Source organism: Sander lucioperca, chromosome 2 (genome assembly GCF_008315115.2).
Source record: "Sander lucioperca isolate FBNREF2018 chromosome 2, SLUC_FBN_1.2, whole genome shotgun sequence".
Classification (NCBI taxonomy): Eukaryota; Metazoa; Chordata; class Actinopteri; order Perciformes; family Percidae; genus Sander; species Sander lucioperca.
In genome coordinates this window covers 38,611,199-38,634,153 of record NC_050174.1, presented here as the reverse complement: position 1 = coordinate 38,634,153, position 22,955 = coordinate 38,611,199, and the positions used below count along the sequence as shown (strand labels likewise).

The window sequence follows — 22,955 nt, the reverse complement described above, 5'->3', positions numbered from 1 at the left end:
GAAAAAATATCACAAGTAAAATCCCTGCATTCAAAATATTAAGTAAAAGTACGTTTTACAAACACAATATAGGCTACTTAAGGTAAGCATACTAAAAATAAATTTTATTAATGATCTAAATCTGCAAAGTAACTAAAGTTGTCACATAGCCTAAATGTAGTTGAGTAAAAAGAACAATATTTGCCTACAGAATGTAACGTTAGTGGAGTAAAAGTATAAAGTAGCATAAAATAAAAATACCCAAATACAGTACAAGTACCTCAACATTGTAATTAAGTACTGTACTTGCGCAAATGTACTCAGTTACATTCCACCACTAAAGGACACTTAAATAAACTCATTCCTCACCGTACACTTGTCGTGACGCGCTTATACACGTCCACAAGCTTAAAGGTTTACCTCATAAAAAAAGACAGATTTAGCGCTATATTACACATGGCTTTGTTTATATGCACAATGACGCAATATTGGACAAAATGGCCTGTTTATTCGTCTTTTTTGTATCTAAAAAGATAAATTAGTCCGGGACAACCTGTGACTAATGGGCTTATTTGCACTGACCACCAGAATGAGGTTCCTCCTGCCTCCACTGATATTCAGCATCTTTTTTAAAGTGCGCAAGTGCGAGTCGGTCCAACTAAAGGTTTGGCCTGGCCTAAATAAACGTGGGTTTTTGGGCTGCAATTATTTAAAAATCGCGTATGAGATAAATATAAGTAATAATTAGAGGTTTTGTTCATTTTGGATGTAATTTTAAGAGGAGAAAGATGAGTAAATCGGCAAATTGGAGCCGAGTAGTGAGACCTACTTTGAGAGGCGGAGCTCGCCTCTTCTCCATTCGGCGAGGCGCGTTCGTATTGAAAGGAGCGCGTGAGCGGCGGTTGCTGTGACTTCCTCGCTCATCGGCAGCTACATTGTGCGGACAGCAGCACGTTGTTGGCTTCTGCACGCTGAACTTTAATTCTCCTGTTCAAGGAGAAACCAGATTTCAAAGCTACCAGTTATTTTCTCAGACGTGTGTAAGTTACCCCAGCTTGCGAAAACATGTCGGCCTCGGCGGCAAAAGTGAGTAAAAAGGAGCTGAACTCGAACCATGACGGAGCGGACGAAACCTCCGGTAAGAGGGAATGGCGGCCTCCTGTTCACCGCCATTTTCACTTTCTTCTTCTAACATAATTTGCATTGCCACTGAGGGAAATATTGTTAATAATTACTGTGTATTGTTTTGATTTTTGCCCCGGGTCCTTCTTTGTGTTGGTGCGTGTGTTCACATTTCGATAACGGGAGCTAGCTCGCCAGCTAACGCATTTATTAGCATGCCGCTGCTCCTCTGCCTGTTGTTCAGCTCAGACCGGTGCTGCTTAGAGGCCATGTTAGCTTTAGCATAATCAGCGTGGCCAGTTGTGTCGTTGGCTACTGACTGAGTGGCCGAATTCCATGCTGGAGGATCATTGTTCTGTGTGATGTTGTAGAATCACCTCAACTTGACCAATTCATTTGTAAACCGCTAGTATGGTGTTTAATAACCGGATAAGTTGGTCATTTCATTTGTGCGTTAGCAGTTAGCCAGCTTGTGTTGTTGTTGTAATGTTACCTAACGCTAGCTGACGACGTTATGTTTGGTTTCTCGTCAAATACATTTAAATCCACCGTCCCTTCAATCAGTTAAACTAGGTAATTATTACAGCTGGATACATAACTCCGCCGTATAAGTAACTGTTTGACAGTAAGGGGGGGGGGTCTCTTCTTGCATCTGTCCTACCTCGGTCTCTCACGTTATCGCGGCTGTGTGTGTGCACTCGGATGTCCCACATTTAAACCACGCGGCCTTGTCAGTAGCAGCCGGCAGGAAACGGTGAGTGTCTGAGCCACTAGAGCTGTAGCTATTGGCCGCTCATATTACCTTAACCTCCGGTGGAGCCCGGCTTTTAATCTGCCAGATAATCTGGCAACTACCGTGATTTACCGCGAAGTAACGATCAATTATTAGTTTTATACGTTTATTGACCTTACAGCATTGTTACCGGTTTATAAAAACAATTGTCATTAAAAAACTTTCTTTGCTGTTGCAATATGATGCCAATGCTAAATAGACCACAACATTTTAAATGGACTAAAATGTTGCTGTTAGAATAGCAGACCACAACATTTTAAAACGGACTGCGAGTTACAAATAGACCCACATTTAAAATTGCAATTATGTAAGCGAAAAAGTGATATCTCACCATTAACCAATCTGGAATCTAGGAGATGTCATTTAGATGTATTAAATATTGTAATCATTGAAACTATGGGAATTGGCAAAACATGCCTTGCTTTGACTTCAGTAGTTTTAGAAAGTACTGTAAATTTAATTGCGGGTCTAGGTCTAAACAGCAACTCAATCATGGCAAGTTGACTATTAGTTTAAATATGCCTATTTTGCATGCATGAGTTAGCTAATACACGTTTAGTAATAATAATATCAATGTCTTGTTTTTTTGGTCCCAGTCCTGAATGTTAAGTTATAAATTCTGCATACTTTGTAACACTTTGTCCTTTTTCCCCCCCACAGAGAAAGAGCAGCAAGAAGCTATTGAACACATTGATGAAGTTCAAAACGAAATTGACAGGTAATTTAAAAAAAAAAAAGTTCAAATTATAATTATGGGCTGAGGTTTTTTTTCCAGTAGTAGACTGAAAAGAGGTGATTAGTACATCTTTGAATACAGAGGAAGCAACTAGTGAAATCAGATAATGTAACCTGTGGTTGGCATAAAAACCTGCAGAGTCTCAGCTCTCATGGTGCAATTTATTAAGTCCCTATGCCTAAATAAATATAATTGAACAACTGAAATCCATAACGAATGAGATTTATCATTTCCTGCATGGACAATCAAAACTGTTTTTTTATTTGGTGTTTTTTTTTTTTTCCTTCAGGTTGAACGAGCAAGCCAGTGAGGAGATCCTCAAAGTAGAACAGAAATACAACAAACTCCGTCAGCCATTCTTTCAGAAGAGGTCAGAACTGATCGCCAAAATCCCCAACTTCTGGGTCACCACGTTTGTCAACCATCCACAAGGTGAGCAATTAAACATGAGGTTTTTATTACGAAAATAATTAGGATTTGGACAGTGACTCAGTCTGGTGTGTATGATCCGTTCCCCCCCCCCCACAGTATCTGCCCTACTGGGAGAGGAAGATGAAGAAGCACTTCATTACCTGAGCCGAGTGGAGGTGACAGAGTTTGAAGACATCAAGTCAGGCTACAGAATAGATTTTGTAAGTATTGTGATGATGCGCACATATACACACACAAAACATGGAGGTTTAAGTTTCTTATGTTCTTACCTTTTTTTTGTCTTCTAGTATTTCGACGAAAATCCGTACTTCGAAAACAAAGTACTTTCCAAAGAGTTCCATTTGAATGAGAGCGGAGACCCATCTTCAAAGTCGACAGAAATTAAATGGAAATCAGGAAAGGTACGTCAAACTTTCTGAGTTTGATCGTCAGCAAAGTAAGCTAGAGGGGTAGTTAAACTTGATGCTTCTTTGTACTGCAACCAGTTGAGTAGCATTCGTATCCTCATTCAGGGTCAGGTTTTTTTTTCTTCCCAACTTGACATTTTAGCCGATTTTTTTTTTTTTTTTAAATATACTGTTTTTTATATATATATATATATATATATATATATATATATATATATATATATATATATATATATATATATATATATATATATATATAAAGATAAAAGCAGCATGACCTGATCTAACTCAACAGCTTGCACATAGAACTTTCAACAGTTAGACATCTTATTTTTCTTCATGTGTTTGTAGGACCTGACCAAGCGCTCCAGCCAGACACAGAACAAGGCTGGAAGGAAGAGGCAACATGAAGAGCCAGAGAGCTTCTTCACTTGGTTCACTGATCACGCTGATGCTGGCGCTGATGAGCTCGGGGAGGTCATCAAGGATGACATCTGGCCAAACCCCCTGCAGTACTACCTGGTATGTTACGACCAGGTTAATGTATCCTTAGCTGCCAGTTTCCATAATAAGTAGCCATCTTTTAGCTGTAGGTTTAGTTTAAGTTTCTTTGTGGTTGTTCCATATATGATCCAATCTATTCCCTCCTATTTCGTCTGGTAGTAGACAAACAAAAGTGCTAAAAGTGATTCTTATCTCTAGGTTCCTGACATGGATGACGAAGAGGGTGAAGGTGAGGACGATGAAGAGGACGAGGAAGGTCTGGAGGACATAGACGAAGAGGGAGATGAAGATGGAGAGGATGATGAAGAGGACGATGGAGAAGATGGAGAGGTAAAGTGATAGTTAAGTCAAACGGGCGTTGTTAAGGGTAGTTTGCTTTCAACAGTCACTGACTTTCTGATATCTTATTCTTTCAGGATGATGAGGGAGAAGACGACTAAGAAATAACATCTACCCAGACCCTCAACCTTCTATTCCCTGTTTGGTTTTTCCACTCACTTTCGGGAGCAAAGGTTTTAATTTGTTTTTGTTTTTTTACTTTTTTATTTTATAAATCTGTGTGCTTCATTTTCCATTCTGAAGCCTCTTCACCTTGTTGGTGCCATGTTATGTTATGTTCTCCTTTGACTCATCTAAGGCCAATGGCACTTTGCCCTGAATTGTGAGTACCATCCCCAAAGTCATCTCAAAAATAATAATAAAAGTATAAAAATAGAATCAGCACGGCATCCTGAGTAGAAATTAAAGACAACACGCACAGAATTCCTCCTGTTAACGGTTGTGTGATAAATTGACTTAAAGCCATGGTGTAGTGACCCAGCGCTAGTTGACCTCAATTTTCCCTCCATTTTTTTTTTTCTTTTTCAGTTGGGGTGTTGATCCCTTGAAAACTATTTTCCCCCTATGTGCTTAACGAGTACCAGCTCATTCCTTTGACTTGTAATGTTTAGGGGGAGGGCCGGGAGTATGTTGGTTATTGGGGAGAGTGGTTATTTTGACACCATTTCTATGGGACTTTTTTTTTTTTTTCATTGTATTGTTTTACAGATATCCATGAGATTTGAAATGACATTTTTAATAAAGAACAAAATGGAAAAAAAAGCTTGTAAATGTTGGCCCCCACTACTTCATAGGTAAAATAAAAATACCTGTTATCTCATAGAAGTTGCATTTAATCACCTTTTATCTTTACTGCTGCGGAGAAAAGAAACTGTTTAAAATTTGAGGTTTAAACTTGCTTTGTTAAAAATAATAAAACTTTACTGTGTTTACATGTGGGTGCATAGAATTTATTTAAAAAAATAGAATTGGGTAGCAACCAAGGCACCTGGGTTAATCGTTAAGTGGATCAGCTCATGAAGGATTTTGGAGTCATTAGCAGGCTCGAGGCAAAGTCTTCTCTTAATAGACGATGGGTGATTAAAGCCAGGAAGGTGTGCTCTGACTCCTCAAATTTGGTTTTGGTGACCGTGTCTGGCCAGTCACTGGGCTGGAAGGCCCAACCTGGAGTGAGAGGGGGGGGGGAGAAGTCAGTTACCTGAAACCCAAATGGTGACTTAAGATGTTTACAAATGGGCACCACGATATAGGACATGGATTCAAACGTGGGAAGTCTAGATCAGCATAGCTAGATAGCCTAAATGTGCGTAACTTTCTTTGAGATTTTAACTGATAACTTGCTCCCAAATCAGGATCATAACAAATGATGGCAGAAGTATTTTAGCATTTGTTAGTAAGTGTGTATTCCTAAAAAATATCTTAATATTTTACAAGTTATTACATGCTCCATAATTATGATTTACCATACCGAGTTCCGACGACAAAAGTGTAGCGCCGATACAAGTTAAACATTTCTCTGAAGTTACTTGAGTACGCAACATGTTTGTTTTTTTTTTAAGTATTTTTTTCCAAAAGTATTTGCTCCATCATTCAGACAGTCTTATGTCGGAAGTCTTGATTATAACACATTTTAAAAACTAACGCACGTATTTAAGTAACACGTGTGTATAACTTTTTTTTTTACTTATTTAACTAAGTTGTTACTTGTTCAATAATTAACATATCGATTGTTACAGATCATAGCATATGTATCAAATAATTCAATAAGAATATACATAACTTTTTTTGGCTTGATTTTATAAATATACTCGAATAGACTCATCTTAAATGATATAAATTATGTGGCGTAAATATAAGAGTTTATATTATAATATTCAGAGTTTCTCAGTTTAATTACCACATGATTTACCGACGGTATGAGTATGTGATGACAAAAGTGAACGAAACGGGCATAATCTTGTAATCTTTTACATAAGGTTTATCTTGGTGATAAAAGTTGTCTGTCTCATCTCACAGTATACAGACATGCTCCCCAGTAATAGAGAACTCTTTTTTTAAGTCGATTTTGTCGATGTATACTGGATGTTTGCACCATGACGGGTTCGTACCCACCTAAATGACTTTTACACCGAGGACAGGTGGCCACCGTCCATGAGAACCCCGGGAACCAGGAGAAGTGTTTATCTGCCGGCCAGTGTTGGGTAACTTCTGCTTTTCTGAACGTAATCACCTCAAACTGGTTTCCGTGGGGGTTTTCGAAAAGCTGGATGTTAACCCTTCGGCCCCCTATGAAAGTGTCGTTGCGGCTGGAGAGCGCCAGTCGACTGGGAACGAAGTTGATGTCCGCCCCGACCGCCAGCTCATGTCCGCATGCCCTGCACAATAGCAGGGTGACGGCGCTGCTGGTCCCCCCCTCCTTCGCAGCACACGCCTCACCGGGCTGGTATGCAGTTGGATAAAACAACAGTACAAATGAAATATACGGGATTATTAACATATCCAGCTGCTTTGTCAACAGCCTCAAGCCCCGCTTGTACACCATTGCTGCCTCTCACGCACATGGAAGGCTAATTACAAACTAGCTTAGCTTAAACTCCTAGCTAGCTGTTTTTAGCTGCGGTGAGCTAACATCGATGGGTGTCGTTTTATCAAATACTAATCGACAGTACATCAGATTAATCACTTAAGAATGTTAACCCGGAAGCACTAACTTTTAGTGTACATATACTTCCATATTGTGATTAGTGCAGTTAAGAAGCGAATAGCTAATAAAGTGAGCGTTTAGTTTTTCGTTTTAAACAAATGGACGGAAGTGCCAAAGAAAGAAACCGGAAATGCATTCTTCTCGACCATTTCCTACGTCAACTGTTTCATTGCTCTACTGCGAACATTTCTCTTTACAGCCACATAACTACTTTTCAATTTAATAGAAAGCAATTCCAGTTGAATATTAGCTACATTTAAACTGTACTGTACGATAGTAATGTTTCTCAGGATGACGAAGGCATGTCCCGCCCGACTTTACCTTACTCTACCTCTGATTGGCTTACAGGCAGCGAGTTCTAGCCATTCAGAGGGACAAAAGGGCGGGTCGTGCCTCTTTCGCCATCCTGGGATTTTTGTTTTAGCCACCACCATTTTGGATTGTATTTCAAGCTCTTTTGAATATTTTTTTATATATTTTATAAGAAAGAGTGAGAGTAAGACAAAAACAGATCGTTGAATAAAATATTAGATAATAGTTTATAGGGAGATGTGTTTTAACAGTTTAAACATCATCCGTTACTTTCAGTGGTTACCACGGACAACGCTTATTGTAAACATGCTTCCACCAATCACAGAACGAGATATTACCAACAAGCCAATCAGAGCGGTCGTTTGTCGATCCAAACAACCGTCCTCTCCACAAAAAAAACCTGAGACAAACGTCGAGATTTATCTTGAAAACATGAAGCTAACTAGCACGGTAATAATAAACTACCTTTTAGCTTTTTAAATATTAGTTTGTTTGGGTCTTAGTTGATCCCAAACGCAGTCTGAATGTTGTGTGTAGCGTCTCGAAAGAATGAAAACCCGGGATTCACCGCCGCCACCGGTCCACGTCCATGTACCGGAGACCACACCTGTACATGTCCATATGAGGAGGAGTCCCAGCCAGACCCCACAGGTTATTATACTGGTTTATGAAACTGTACAGTTTACGTTTACATAGATCACTCTTTGAACGCTGCTATATGCATTAGGATCCAAGTTTGAATATCCCAAATGCATAGCTAGTGCATTATTTGGTATTTTATAGCTTACATGTGAAATTCACAGTGGTGGAAGAAGTACTCCGTTTGTGTACTCAAGTAAAAGTAAGCAATACCACAGTGTAAACATACAATGTTACAAGTACAAGTCCTGCCTTCAAATGTTTACTTCAGTAGGACTACTAAAGTATTGGCATCAGAAGATAGGCCTACTTAAAATACCAAAAGTAAAAAAAAGTACTCATGTGCAGAATGGCCCATTTCAGACTAATGTAGGCCTATTGATGGGTTAATGTGTTCATCACTTTAATGTTTGTTTATTACATTTTGTATTATTAATCTGAAGTAATTAAAGTTGTCAAATGTAATGGAGTAAAAAGTACAATATTTCCCTTTGAGATGTCGTGGAGTAGAAGTATAAAGTAGCAGAAAATTGAAATACTCCAGTAAAGTACCTACAAATTTTACTTACGTACAGTACTTGAATAAATCTACTCGGTTACTTTCCACCACTTGAAATTCATCACCTGTTTCCCCTTTAACATACCTTTTAAAGAGCTTACAATTAAATAGACACAATTATTAGTTTTTAAATATTATCAATTTGTTGTAAAATCTTATTGTGTTTTACTTGTGGAATGGCATCTCGTTTCTTTCTGCAGAATAGGGCAAAAGATGCCCAGATGAGGGGAAATGGAGGGAGGCCAAAGGTCCGGACGCCGTGGATTCCTCCAGGAAGGCTGTCCTGCAGAAGAGATGTGGGCTCAGACAAGTTTCATGTCTTTTTTATAGTGTTTATTTCTCACTGCAATGCCTTCAACCAGAGCCAATATAATAAACAACATGCTGGCAAATGAATACAATTGGAGAGATAAAGGGATATTCCCCTCCTCCTCCCCCAACAGGACAGACAGGTTTGCACTGAAATCAAAACTGAATTTTTAAACAAACCCGATTAAGAAGTAATAATCTATTCTCATGGCTTGTTTACTAAGGACTAAAGTTAGCTGCTGTTTATTCAGAGCTGTCATAACTGCTTTTAGCTTTTTGTGCGATTATTCATCGGCAACATGCAGAGTAGAAATTTGACCCCTGTGAGAAGCCAAGATAGGCAGACTGATGATGGATACCTCGGGCAGTGAATGCTGTTGCAGTGCTTTAGTTGTATGATTTTGCAAATAATAAGCACATAAACATGTTTCAAACATGAAACTCTGAATTTGCTCAGATTGGATACAATGGCAGATATTCACTGACGTGTAGCAGGAAATAAGGCAGCACCGAATACTTTAAACACGTTGGAGCTTGAATATCTTTTCCTTTTAAAGAAAAATATTTTCAGCGCCTGGTTTGATTGTAGATATTACAGATATTTATTGTTTATTGTACAGCCCTGTAGTAAATGTGTGTGTTTGTTTGTGTCTTATGTTCAGAGAAGCAGACTGGAGCACCGATCAGAAAGGGGATTCGGACAACAGCGTGATGAAGAGGAGCAGGAAGAAGAGCTCGCTGCAGTATCCAAAAACCTCAGTTTCCTCCTCAGAGAGCAAGAGAGCATTCGTCATTTAAAGAAGTAAGAGCCTCTTCAGCAGCTGGAAAATAACAAAGCTTTGTACGAATTTCTCAAATTCAAACCCCCCTTTAATTGTGTTCAAAACAAATTAAAGTTGGGTACTTTTCATTTCTGGGGACATTGTGCGATGATGCATCTTCTTTTGGTGGATACTATAACTGTCCAAATGTAGACAATGAGACATTCCTTCCAGATACTTTTAGCAGCAGACAGTTTTGTTGTTTGGTCGCCATTTTTCTCTGACATTTTACATCATACAAGGAGAGGTCTGCTGGGAGATGAGGCATAAACGCAGACTTTTGTATTGACAGTTGGCAAAAAAAAAAAAAAGACCAGAAAAAAATTTGGTAAATTTAACAAGTTACAGTGGGTTTACACTCATCGTCATGAATGTTGACGAAATGGCGACTTTTTTATGGATGAGATGCCTTTCTGCTGCACCTTAACCTCACAAAATAAAATGCAGGCCTATGATCACATTATATATTATTCTGGGTACGCTGTTTACATTACTTTACCTCACAACTTTGTCTGTAATCGATCTTCTATAGTTTCTATTTTTTACTTCTATTGTTATTCTAGTTTTGTATACAGTACCTCCTACTAATATTTCATTTTTTTATTTCCATATTTATATGCACAACAACTGAATTTCCTCTCTGGGGATCCATAAAGGCTTATCTTAATTCAGTTCAATTTGTTCCCCCCTCCTGTTTACAGGTCGGATTCTAGCGGTCAACACAGAGAGACAGACATACTCCTGAGGGCGCTTGTAGAAGCAGAAATCGACGGCGTAGCAGTAACTAATCAGCTGACAGCTCTGAAGGAAACTGTCGACAGCCTCGCTAAGGTAAATCTAGAAGGCTAGATGAAGGGAGAATTGAATGAATGGAGGAGGACTCATTTAGCTGTACATGATCGTGTTTCTATTTGTTCATTTATTTTACTTTTTAGGACACTTTTTAAATAATTTCCCCCTGGGATTATTAAAGTATTTCTGATTCTGATTCTGATTCTGAGGACAAGCGGCTATCGAAATTACACACATCTTCACTGGGACGGCAGCAGGAGTTGTTGCTAGAGAAGATCGAGATGTTTGACAACACGAATCGCAGCCTTCGAGAGCTCCTCAGAGAGCGGAGTGAATATGAGGTACAGGAAGTAGAAGAAAAATTCAAGGAGAGTCAAATGTCAATAATTCTCGTCTGACTATGATTTGCATGCTGTGTGTTGTTGTATCTACAGAGAGAATCATTGGTGTGGTCAGAACAGAAAGATGCCTTAAAGAAGAGATTGACTGACAGTGAAGCAGAGAACATTGTGAGAAATGATCACCCGGTCACATGCAGTGCTGTACGTTATCATCAGCCACCAGACACCTGAGGAGATGTTTCTTCTTCTCTTACAGCGACTAATGGCCAAACTCGCCAACAAGGAGAAAGAGGCGTCTAAGCTCGCTGAGTGTTTGGACTTCGAAAAGGTTTGAAACTTACCATTAGATTTGTGCTGGTTCACGAAAAAGTACAGTATTCTGTCATAGCTCGGTAGAAAAAGGTTGGTATCTTTTAGACACTTTTTTTACGGTTCATGTGTTCACAAGTAGAAACTCGCCCTCACCCTCTGCTTCTCTCTGTCATGGCAGGACAACGCGAAGACGACGGAGGAGCTTTCAAGAGTCCTGCAGTCGACCCACGGCCATCTGGAATCTGAGTTGAACAGAGCAGAAGCTGAAAAGGTCCGCCTGGCTGCTCAGATTCAGGTCTGTGAAGATAAAACACACACTTGAACTGTCATATGTGGACCAGTTGTTTTCATCGGTCCAACACACACTGACAATTCTGAGTAGGGCTGGGCAATATATTGATATTATATCGATATCGTGATATGAGACTAGATATCGTCTTAGATTTTGAAAATTGTAATAACGTAAATGGCTTAAGTGTTGTCTTTTCCTGGTTTTAGAGGCTACATTACAGTAAAGTGATGTACTTTTCTGAACTTACCAGACTGTTTCTAGCTCTTCTATTATTTTTACCTTTCCCCACTTAGTCATTATATCCACATTACTGAAGATTATTTATCTTAAATCTCATTGTGAAGATATTTTTTTAAAGCACCAATTGTCAACCCTATAATATCGCCACAATATCGACATTGAGGTATTAGGACAAGAATATCAAGATATCTGATTTTCTCCATATCGCCCAGCCCTAATTCTGAGGGATAAAAACTTTGTTCTTTTGCTATCTACATGACCAATCAGTGTCAATAAATGAGTATCCAGCTGAATGATACCGTAATGATATTTTCTATTTGACGATGATTTTATACTTTGGTCATATTTCTCTGCTCTAATTAGAAAACACTCATTCCCTTAGTCTTGAAGGGTTAGTAGCACAGATTTGCAGAAGACATGACTCTGATGACCTAGAGTCATATTTTTGAAGCTCTGTATGTTTTTTGTGCAAAAATCTTAATTTGTAGTTAGTTAGTTAGTTAACTTTATTTATCCCCGTGGGGAAATTAAGGTACAACATAAAACACTACTAATAATACATTACAATACATTAAAATACAACACAATAAAAACGATAAGTACCTATAGCTGTTCCGACAGGCAGCCACAGACACAGCGCCACTGGATTTCCTCCTTGTAAAGTAACTTAAGCTGTCAAGTAATTAGTGAAGTAAAAATTCCAATATTTCCCTCTGAAATGACGCAGAGCAGAACTAGAAAGTGGCATTAAAGAAAATACTCAAGTACAAGTACCTAAAATCTGTGCTAAAGTACAGTACTTGAGTAAATGTATTTATTTATTTATTTATTTGTGTGTGTGTGTGTGTGTGTGTGTGTGTGTGTGTGTGTGTGTGTGTGTGTGTGTGTGGAGCAGAAGATGCAGCAGAGCCACGAGCAGCAGCAGCAGGAGCTGCAGGCTCTACAGAAGGAGCTGCAGACTCTGAGGCAGTGGAGGGAGGAGAAGGAGGAAGAGCAGGGGCGGCAAGACCAGGAGGCCCTGGCCCTGCTTACCCAGCAGGCCGAGCGAGCCGAAGAGTCCGCCAGGCAGCTCGCGGCAAAACTGCAGGAGAAGGTCAGTATCCCGAGGTATCACAGATCCACACCACAATGTCCGAAAAACACAGAACATCAGAGTGGTGGGCAGAGATGAGTCCTATAAGTTGGAGGTGCACAAAGCAACATGTCTTTCTACAAAGTCCCAGTTCCTTAGGATGATCCCCAGTGGTTTCTGTTCCGTTCTGTATCCTGCATATAAATGAGTTTTCTCACTGGTGGCGGTGTCTTGTCTGATCAAAAGCTTTTATGCAAATCAAGTTCAAAGCAAGTTCAGCCAGCCTCTTGGTTCAGTAGCAATATTCCAGTGAAACACACAAACACCAAATTCTAAGGCGAGGGCAGGCTGCTGTAGCCTATCTTCACTTTAAATGCTTTTTCTCACTTGTTGAGTTTGACTTTACTGTGAATCTTTTCTTGCGAGTCATACCTGCTTTTGTCAGGAGTCTCAGCAACATTTCCTAAGTGTGTTCCAGGTGTGAAATAACTTGAAAAGGCTAAATAATGATTAGACAAGGTGTTATTTTGTTCAAGGAATCCCAGTTGGCTCAAGCTCTCTCCACATCCAGTGACTGGTGCTTCCGCCACTCTAAAGAGGCAGGCGCTAAAGCGCAGCTGGAAGAGGACATTTCTGCTCTCAAACTGTGAGTACATGTGAGACACACACACTTACAGTAGTTTCTGTAAAACATCATGAGGTGCACAGCAGTTAGGCCCAAAACACATTGAGTGGATTTTTGGAGGCTTTTTCATGATATCATTTAGATTTTGTTTTTATACAAAATTATGATGTAAGAAAAATCTAATATAATGCTGCCTCTGCACCAGTTTATTATCGAGTTAGGAGAAAATGCATGCAATAATTTATTACATTTTTTTCTTAAAGCTTTAGTGCGTAACTTTTTGATATTAATGAACGTCCGTTACATTCAAGCCATTGCCAAATGAGTTGCTACAAAGCAAATTAAGACTATCAGCTCCACACAACTCTCTCTGTATTTCTCAGTATGGGTGTGAAAATGGGTGTACGATGGTTAAGTCTGATTCTGATTCTGAAGAATATTTCCTTTTTTGACATTTTCTGAGTTTATATCAGCTATAGCTGCTTGTTGAGCTGACAGTGGCTAGTTGGAAAATGTACTAGGTACAGCAACCTCACAAGTTCATACTTTATAATATATATATATACTTCATTTTATTAGTCATGAAGTGGTTAAAAAAGACAGCCCCTCATTCGCCACATAATATGCCGTCATTCTGGATAGATAGATAGATAGTAGAGGTGTTGAAATTAATCAAATAATCGATGCATCGAATCGTGGACATGGACGATGCTGCATCGATAATCGGCCGGGCCATAATCGATTACTTTTGTTACAATTTAATGTAGGCCTGACAACCTTTCTGTTTACATATTCTGTTATGTTTTGCACAATTCAGGAAGTGCCATGTGCTCAGTGCTGTAGTTTTATGTATCCAGTTTATTTAGTATTAGAGCACTGCAGAATGTTTTGTTGTTGAAGCTTGAAAAGCTATGAATTAAATATCCTATATGGCTTTAATAGAAAAATGTATTTGACGCATCGAGATGCATCGAGATATCGAATCAAAGACATGATAATCGTAATCGAATTGGGAGATCAGTGAAGGTTCACACCTCAGATAGATAGATAGATAGATAGATAGATAGATAGATAGATTGATTGATCAATGGACTTTATTAATCCAAAATTGGAAAATGTCTCTGTTACAAGGACATACTCACACACATACCGAAAATACAAGAAATAATAAATAAGATAGCAACGATAAAATTGCCACGACTACGGATAGATAAAGGCTAAAAGCCAGTTCCTCCAGTAATTGAGGAAATAATTTAGAATCGGTCCAGCTGTCTGTTAATTGTATGTTTTGAACGTTAATAAATTACAATAATTGTCAAAATCCCTGTTGATTGTATTTATTTTTTAATAGGCCTACTTTTTCCAGACAAGTCATCTCAGACAAAGGGCAAGTGGCAGAAAAAAGCTTAACGTCAAGCCCTGTGCAGTAGTGGGAAAGTTACTGTGATTTTCAATGTCATCGCATTTAAAAAGTTTTCCGTTAAACAGTCTAGAAAAAGTGACATGAAGGTATATTCTTTATGAATTTGGAAAATATATAACTATGGGGACTGTGATGACAACCTGACACAAGCTTCATGTATGTGCTTCCATCCCAGTGAGCTGACGGAGCTGAACTCTCAGCGACATGCAGCGGAGGAGAGGAGTCTGGCGGAGAGGGAGCAGCTCAGGGATCAGCTTCATCGTCTCAGCGCTGAGAACGCCTCCATCAAGCTGGACAACCAAAGACTCACGGTACCTTCAGAAAGATCTACCGCAGATTTGAGTACTTCAAATCTATTATGATAAATAAATGAATCCTGAATCATCATCACTTAAACTATTGTAAAAATGTGTTTTCTCCCTTTTGACAACTTCTTCTTCTACTGTTCCACAATTTCTGTGTCATATTTAGGGTCAGTTGACATCATCTGAAGAGAAGCTCAGCGGTCTGCAGTCTGAAGCCCGTCGGCTGAAATCGTCATTAAAAAAGCACGAAAACCTAATAGATAAATACAAGAAGAAGGTACATTTAGCTGATAATACTTAAGGCTATTTTTACTTAAGTAAGGTTTTGAATGAAGGACTTTTACTTGAAGTGGAGTATTTTCACACCTTTACTTAAGTAAAGGATCTGAATACTTCTTCCAACACTGTGTGCTTGCAAAGTGGATGTATGATGTTTGGGAATTGATTATACTTGTGACACATTTTCTGTTGCAACAAATGTTAAAGGAACACGCCGACTTATTGGGACTTAAGCTTATTCACTAGGGGTGCAAGATATATCGACTCAATATCATTATCGCAATATCACGTTGCGCAATATTATATCTAGGGGTGCAAGATATATATCGACTTAATATCGTTATCGCAATATCACGTTTTGCAATAATATATATCGAAAGTGTCGCAATAATATATGCAATATTTAGTTTATTTTGTGGAGCGCTGCGTCCCGTCCGTTGGCTGTGTGGCTTAGTTGTGTTTGATTTAGAGCCCGCTTGAAACGTTAGAATGATCATGTTTCATTGGCCAGTTACCGTGCCACTTACACATGTTAGTGCACATCAGCGCACGGGGCCACTACTTGACAAACCCTATGGAGCGTACCATGTGACGTGTGTGCATATTTGGACAGAGTGACAGTGTAAGTGAAGAAATAGATAGAGACAACAAAACGGAACGAATCAGAGAAGCGAAAGAAAAGTAATGTCCTGTTCTATTTATTTATTTATTTATTTTATACTGTACAACCAGTAAAACATGTCCTGTTCTGTAGACATGGTCCTTATTTATTTATTTATTTATTCATGTTGGACCAGTCCAATATGACTGTCAGATGATGATTTTCAGACACAGCCATCTTCTAACCGTATACATACTGGGAACTATTCTCAGAAGGCAAAGCACTGCTACTTGGGCGGAGTGATTTGCTCGCAGCACTTGAGAAGCCCCGTGGTGAGGAGCAGAGAGTAACAACGGTGCTTTTCAGGTGTTGCGCTAATCACTCTGACACGCACTGAGATGAGAAGTGTATGTATGGACTTATCTAACTCTGGGGGATACGCTGAATAAGCTAAAGTCCCAATAAGTCGGCGTGTTCCTTTAACCTCAATCACATAAAGAACACATACGATCTAATCTCATGGAAACTCTTCAGATACCAGAAAGTGTTGAAGTTCACTGTGAAGTTGTGACGTCCTACTTCTCTGTGCAGGTCCAGCAGGTTCGTCTGGAATCGGAGGAGTGCTGCCTGAAGCTGGAGATGACACAGAAGGAGGCGCGGGAGGTGAAGGTGAGCCTGGAGAGGGAGACGGAGCAGGTGAGGAGGGAGCTGCTGGGCCGGCTCAGAGAGCTGGAGACGCTGCCCGACAGACTGAGGAGGACGGAGCAGCAGCTCAGAGACGCCCAGCAGGAGGCCGACGCCCACGAGAGGAGGAACATGGAGCACAACGCCGCCCTCTCTGAAGTCAGACACAAGGTACTTAATGCTGCGTTCAGACTGCCTGCGTCGGCCGTCCGACAGTTCGGCAAAAACGTAGGTCTTTCCATTCGTTTTGAATGGGGGTAGTGCGTTTAGGCTGCGGCTGGGATTGCCGCAGGGGGGGACACTCAAAAAAACGCAGTGGGCGGGCGAGGAGAAATTGAGACCGACTCAACTTTTGGAGAAATGCAACCCCACGTCACGCTGCGGTGGCCAATCATGTAACGGGCGATCAGACGAGAATCCCGTACAGGAAACCGGAAACATCACTGCCTCTATCTCTGCCACAAGAAAGTTTTAAAACACTATGAGGGTAAAAAACCAAACACAAGCACTGAACTTCCCGGGAGTTTGTCTAACAGCTTATTGTTTTTTTGCAACAACAAAGCACTCGCTATGTCTCGCTCGTCTCTTTTCTTACTCTCTCTCCTGTGAAATAAAGCTGCATTCAAGTGCGGTCAGAAAACGTCAAAATCTATAACCATCTGACGGAAAACAGTAATTGTAAAATATACTTGTGCTTTGTTTGGGGGTGTATAAGAACACTCTCCCCCGCCGCACCACCCTGCGGTGTATCGCCGGATCGCTTTTTTAGGTGTGAAGGACCCGTAATACAGCCTGTGAGATATGTTATAGCTTTGATAGTTGGAGGGACAAAATAGGCGCAATCATGAAGGTTAACTTTGTTGTATTTCAGTCGTTTGTTTGTTTGTTTTAAAGTGCTCATCTGGCAAACTTGCCTAATGTAATGTAATGGACAATTCTGCTTCCAACCTGTAGGGGGACTGAAGCGGGAAAAGTTCTCTAGTATATAAAGCATGTCTTTAGCAGAGTAAAAAATCCCATGACTCACGACCAGCATGATGATTGGACAGAGTTTTGGTAAACTGTTGACCTAGTGGCAGATCAAATATTCCCACTTTACCAACAAACAAAAAACCTTCGCGCCGTCACAGACGAGTTTTCCCTATTTTCATGTCATTATCGAGCCTCGTCGGCTTCCTGCTGGGAAAGGTTAACGATTTCCCTTCTTTACTCCTGACCTTTAAATAAAAACTGTTCCAGTCTGCCTTTTATTGGCATTCTTGTGTGAGAGGTTGATGATTGAGCCTAATCGTCAAAATCCCCTGAAATTATGCTGAGTAATGTGTGATGTCCTCTAACTAAAGTATGTCTTGTGGGCAGCTGGCCTCTCTCCTAACTGCTTTTGAAGGACTGCATGCGACTTTGTCGGCTGACAAAATTCTGCAACCCCTGAGTTTCTGAATCTGTTTCGAAAAACCAGCCCGATAAATAAAACATAATAATAACATGTTTGGTAGTCAGCTTGATATGACAAGATGTCTCCTCCTACCCCAGTGAGCATACATTCTCATTGAATGCTCACCGGAGGCATCAAGTGTCCACATCACACTTGTGTAAGCGGCATCCTGTATTACGATCGGCTTCCAAACTAGCTGTGATGTCATAAACCCTGATGATACATACACATGTTAAAAAGTCAGATTTAAGGTGAGCTCAGAGAAACTTCCCTTCTTTAGCGGATGGATTTCAAAAATAACTCTGCACTTACATCATTCTGCAGAGTGAAGCTCAAACATCAAAGTGAAGGAAGCAAAGCACAGTCAAGTCAAGTGGAGCGGAACTTCAGAAAAGGCTTTCATTTGTTCGTTTTTTAATGTGAAGATATCTATCACATTGATGAGTAAACAGAAAGATTGTGTGTAATAGGAAAAAATAAGTCCTTAGTCAGTTTTTTGTCCCCTTGGTTGTATATAATAATGCAGAATCAATGGAAGAAGATTTCTTGTTTTTTCTATGTTTTGGGGTATTTTGTCTTTATTTCAAAGCAGACTGTATAGAGGTGACAGAAAATGGAAAGGTTCCCGTTAGGGGTGTTGAAATTAATCAATGCATCGCAATGCGGACCTGGATGATTCTGCATCGATGCAGTGACAGACCATAATCCATTGTTGCCTAATGATGTTACTTGTTGATTTTCCGGTCGCTGCTTTTTTTGTCTGTTGTCTGCTGTGTTCAGACTCCGCTACATTCAGGAAGTGTCTTTTTTAAGAGCAGATGCAATAAAAAGGGAAGTTCATATATATCTGACTGCTTGAATTTGTTCATGAAAACCACGTGTAGCAATATATAATAATATTGAGGAGGTGAAGCATCGTGATGCATCGTGATATCGAATCGATTCAAATCGTTGACAGGATAATCATAATCAAATCGTGACACCAGTGAAGATTCACACCCCTAGTTCCCGGTTAGACTCGAACTGGGGACATTTCTATTGAAGGTCCCATGACATGGTGCTCTTTGGATGCTTTTATATAGACCTTAGTGGTCCCCTAATACTGTATCTGAAGTCTCTTTATATAGACCTTAGTGGTCCCCTAATACTGTATCTGAAGTCTCTTTATATAGACCTTAGTGGTCCCCTAATACTGTATCTGAAGTCTCTTTATATAGACCTTAGTGGTCCCCTAATACTGTACCTGAAGTCTCTTTATATAGACCTTAGTGGTCCCCTAATACTGTATCTGAAGTCTCTTTCCCAAAATTCAGCCTTGGTGCAGAATTACAGCCACTAGAGCCAGTCCCACAATGAGCTTTACTTAGTATGTGCCATTTCTGTGTCTGTAGCTTTAAATGCTATTGAGGAGGAGAGAGGGGGGGCAAGGTGGAGGGTGGGGGTGTGGCCTTGACCAACTGCCACTTTGCTCGTTTGAAAGCCATGATGTCTCTCTCTTTCTCATGGGTGGGCCAAATTCTCTGGGCGGGTAAAGCAGAAAAAGGGGAGGTAACCTTTCTCCATAAGGAGCAAGATTTCAGATTGGCCATCTGAGCTTTCATTTTCTCAAAGGCAGAGCAGGATACCCAGGGCTCGGTTTACACCTATCGCCATTTCTAGCCACTGGGGGACCATAGGCAGGCTGGGGGAACACACATTAATGTTAAAAAACCTCATAAAGTGAAATTGTCATGCCATGGGACCTTTTTAAATGGCCAGAGATGGAGACCCCTATAGGCCACCATGACCCCCCCATGGAGGTGGTTTTCTCACATGATAGTTAATTATGTTTCTTCACAGGTGGAACAGCAAGGCACTCAGCTGGAGACGTTCCAGCAGAGGAACCTGCTGCTGCAGGAGGAGAACAACGTTCTCAAAGAGAAGATTCACAACTTCGAGAGGTACAGACACTTACAGAACTATCTTTGAAAACTAAAGGAATACATTTTGAAGCTACACTGATTGCAGGCAACACAAAACACAGAAATGGTTTCCATACATTTTCCAAAACTGCAGCTGTAGCTTTTCTGTGTTGCTTGTTGCAGGAGGCTGGAGGACGTGAAGGTCGAAAACAAAGAGATGTCTCAGGCTCTCCCCTTGAAGGACGCCAGTATCCGCAGCATTCAGCAGCAGCTGGAGGAGAAGACCCGCGAGTGCAGCGTCCTGTCCAGACAGCTGCAACAAACTCTGGATGACGCACACAGACAGGTCTGAAACTAATGTACAGTCAGCTGTCCATCAGTGTACAGACAACAACACAACTAGAGTTGGGTACCGAAACGCGGTGCCAATAGGGCACCGGTTCCGACCTAAACGGTAGTAACGAGACCGAATAAGAACGAAAATTTCGGTGTCTTATTTCGGTGCCTGACTTTACACTACACTCAACAGCAGGTAACGTTAGCCTACCTTTAGCTAGCAGCTGGATTAAACACGGTTGAAATGCTGACAGCATACATATTAGCATACAAACGTTAAACAGTGTAAAGTGTGACTGTATTTCAACACCGGGACGCAACAGTCTGCTCTGCGATGCCGACGTCGGAAAAACACAGACGGTGCGTTCACTGAAACTGGTAACCTACAGCCTCGCGGTGCATTCAAAGTTATTGTAAAATACCCTTTTCCCATCTGGTGGTTGTTTTGTCATTCAACAGCAATTTACTGTTGAAATAAGTTATTGTTTATTATAAGTTATAGTTATTACATTACTATTAAATCATTTAATTTTGACCATATGGCCGTAGTAATAAACAAGTTGTTCTTAAATGTCGCCGACTGTTGTTTAGTACCCTTCTTTTTTTTCTTCTTTTTTTTTTTACTTTCTTAAAAAGTATCGGTTTAGGCACCGGCACCGCTTTAAAAGTACCGCTTTAGCACCGGTATCGAAAAAAAACAAAAAAACGATACCCAACCCTAAACACACGACATAACAACTTTAATCTCAATTCAATATATAATAAAGAGTCGCAGAGTGGCAATGAATTTTGGTTATTTACACAAGTTTGGACTCTTGTCACCTGTTAGAGTCCCCCCTGACTATTTGACTAACCCTTCTTTACCTCCATGCTGCTTCTGTTTTTCCAGTGCAGTTAAAGCCTTCAATTGTGACCATTTACTGAGAGTATTGTGGAAGCAAAACTATTTTCTACTGATATTGCAGACAAAGACAAGGCAGGCTGTGAACCAAAAGTGCACTGATGAAAGTTTTAGTGATACTACAAAAGGTCTTCAACTATTGTGTTTTGATGGACTGCAATAATTTGATCCAATTCTATCCAAGCTGGTGTTGGAATAAGCAGCGAATTTAAGAGTACTGACACACAACAGCACAACCGAAAGGGTTTCCTCAAGTCCCCAAGAGCTGGACAGAAAAACTCAAGGATATATCATTCTCTTTTACTCTTTAAATAACATTTTCTTGCAATTTTCATACAAGAAATGCAGCTCTGAGTGCCAACCCAGAAGTCCAAAAAAAAACATGTATACAGTGCCCCTCAATAATGAATCTAAAAGAAGAATGATACATAATATATACATCTATAAACTTAAATGTGCTGTAGGTAGGATTGTGAAGATCCAGGACTTAGCCAAAAAATTTGAACATTGACAACTTCTCAGTCCCTCCCCCCTTTCTGCTAAAGCACAAAACGGTCTCCTAAGCCCCTCCCCCCACAAGGGAGAATGAATGTGTGTGCATGAGCAGTGATTGACATGCAGTTAGACCCCCCCCCCCCCCACCCACCCCACTCAACCAATCAGACCAACGATCCGGGTGACGTAGCAGCGACATCAACAGGTTGCTTCGGTGGCAGTTATGTTGAATGTAAACAAAAAGCTGCTCACCGTCGCTGCGCTATCGTCATCTTATAAAGCCCGCCTCAACGGTTGTGATTGGTGCCTCGATTTGTAAAAAATTGGAAATGGGCTTGAATGGGCTCTTGGCCAGACGGACTTGCAGAGCAAGGGTTTTCCCAGGCTAGTACATGGTGCCAGAGGAGCTGCTTGATGTAGTTCTAGTGGAACATAGGGTCAGTTTCAGCAAATATGACAGAAAGTTAGTTTTATAAGTCTTACCTACTGCACCTTTTAAATATAATCATGAATTTGCTTATTCTGACTGTGATGTTGTTCAACTAAGGTTATCAGAAAATGCTGTTTACAGGACCTATTCTGAGTGTAATTTTTGGGTTAATACTGGAATATAGCAGTCCATGTAAACATTGTGAGGAAAACTTTAACCCAACATGCTTTCTGCAGGTGGACACCAGCATGCAGAGGGTTTTGGCCAAAGAGAGAGCGTCTCAGTCTAAAGCCTTGGACCTGCAGAGCCAGCTGAGCCGAGCCAAAACAGAGCAGAGTCAGCTACAGCGGAGCAAGGAGGAGGTACGTCATGATGTCCGTGGATTTTCACGTTGAACATACGAACTGTTGGTTCTCATGTGTTATTTCTGTTTTCCTTCAGATGGAGCGTCGTTTCCAGAGTCAGCTGCAGAACATGAAGGACAGACTGGAGCAGTCGGACTCTACAAACCGTAGTCTGCAGAACTATATTCATTTTCTCAAAACGTCTTATGGAAACGTGTTTGGTGACTCTTTGCTTGCAAGCTGACTGCAAAAAAAAAACTGACCAGCATTCATCCATTCCCAAAATCATTGTGATAGACCAAAATGACATTTGTTGACTACTATTTTTGACTTGAGAGTTTTATACTATCTGTGAAATGAATAAAAATGTTTTAAAATGAAATGCTCACATTAGAGTTGCCTGAAATGTATTAGATTATTTTGAATAAATGACTTTCTGCACAATTCTTAATTCTGATTGCATTTATTTTTAATTTTACATTACTTCCGAG

At 40.2% G+C, this 22,955-nt stretch overlaps 3 protein-coding genes across 4 annotated transcripts; 2 read left to right on the top strand and 1 right to left on the bottom strand.

Annotated features, from left to right (window-relative positions):
- The first annotated feature begins 851 nt into the window (after nucleotides 1–851).
- seta (SET nuclear proto-oncogene a) lies at nucleotides 852–4,863 on the top strand. The gene is made up of 8 exons (XM_031306041.2): nucleotides 852–1,117; nucleotides 2,555–2,612; nucleotides 2,920–3,062; nucleotides 3,159–3,262; nucleotides 3,350–3,463; nucleotides 3,821–3,991; nucleotides 4,172–4,303; nucleotides 4,390–4,863. The coding sequence occupies exons 1-8, from the start codon at nucleotides 1,045–1,047 to the stop codon at nucleotides 4,411–4,413; spliced, it is 819 nt and encodes a 272-aa protein (XP_031161901.1). The 5' UTR covers nucleotides 852–1,044; the 3' UTR covers nucleotides 4,414–4,863.
- Nucleotides 4,833–7,101, bottom strand: si:ch211-51h9.7 (uncharacterized protein LOC558400 homolog). The gene is made up of 2 exons (XM_031306047.2): nucleotides 6,425–7,101; nucleotides 4,833–5,476 (listed from the first exon to the last, which is right to left on the bottom strand). The coding sequence occupies exons 1-2, from the start codon at nucleotides 6,852–6,854 to the stop codon at nucleotides 5,322–5,324; spliced, it is 585 nt and encodes a 194-aa protein (XP_031161907.1). The 5' UTR covers nucleotides 6,855–7,101; the 3' UTR covers nucleotides 4,833–5,321.
- On the top strand, nucleotides 6,535–22,857 carry LOC116054472 (outer dense fiber protein 2-like). Of its 2 annotated transcripts, none has more exons than XM_035997201.1 (17): nucleotides 6,535–6,755; nucleotides 8,727–8,822; nucleotides 9,498–9,637; nucleotides 10,358–10,487; nucleotides 10,658–10,789; nucleotides 10,883–10,957; nucleotides 11,046–11,117; nucleotides 11,280–11,396; nucleotides 12,529–12,726; nucleotides 13,242–13,351; nucleotides 14,929–15,064; nucleotides 15,225–15,335; nucleotides 16,530–16,793; nucleotides 19,897–19,997; nucleotides 20,142–20,304; nucleotides 22,357–22,482; nucleotides 22,562–22,857. In XM_035997201.1, the coding sequence occupies exons 2-17, from the start codon at nucleotides 8,748–8,750 to the stop codon at nucleotides 22,706–22,708; spliced, it is 2,097 nt and encodes a 698-aa protein (XP_035853094.1). In that variant the 5' UTR covers nucleotides 6,535–6,755; nucleotides 8,727–8,747; the 3' UTR covers nucleotides 22,709–22,857. The 2 variants fall into 2 exon arrangements, with proteins under 2 accessions (XP_035853094.1, XP_031161900.1); XM_031306040.2 differs by lacking the exon at nucleotides 6,535–6,755 and adding an exon at nucleotides 7,281–7,979.
- Nucleotides 22,858–22,955: the final 98 nt, after the last annotated feature.

Excerpts from the sequence above, each read along its gene's own strand:
- seta (XM_031306041.2), top strand. The coding sequence starts at position 1,045 with ATGTCGGCCTCGGCGGCAAAAGTGAGTAAAAAGGAGCTGAACTCGAAC. Across the intron at positions 3,063-3,158 it reads GTTTGTCAACCATCCACAAG|TATCTGCCCTACTGGGAGAG; the intron begins GTGAGCAATTAA and ends CCCCCCCCACAG. Across the intron at positions 3,992-4,171 it reads ACCCCCTGCAGTACTACCTG|GTTCCTGACATGGATGACGA; the intron begins GTATGTTACGAC and ends TCTTATCTCTAG.
- si:ch211-51h9.7 (XM_031306047.2), bottom strand. The coding sequence starts at position 6,854 with ATGGTGTACAAGCGGGGCTTGAGGCTGTTGACAAAGCAGCTGGATATG. Across the intron at positions 5,477-6,424 it reads TCGGTGTAAAAGTCATTTAG|GTTGGGCCTTCCAGCCCAGT; the intron begins GTGGGTACGAAC and ends CTCTCACTCCAG.
- LOC116054472 (XM_031306040.2), top strand. The coding sequence starts at position 7,878 with ATGAAAACCCGGGATTCACCGCCGCCACCGGTCCACGTCCATGTACCG. Across the intron at positions 16,794-19,896 it reads TCTCTGAAGTCAGACACAAG|GTGGAACAGCAAGGCACTCA; the intron begins GTACTTAATGCT and ends GTTTCTTCACAG. Across the intron at positions 20,305-22,356 it reads TGGATGACGCACACAGACAG|GTGGACACCAGCATGCAGAG; the intron begins GTCTGAAACTAA and ends TGCTTTCTGCAG.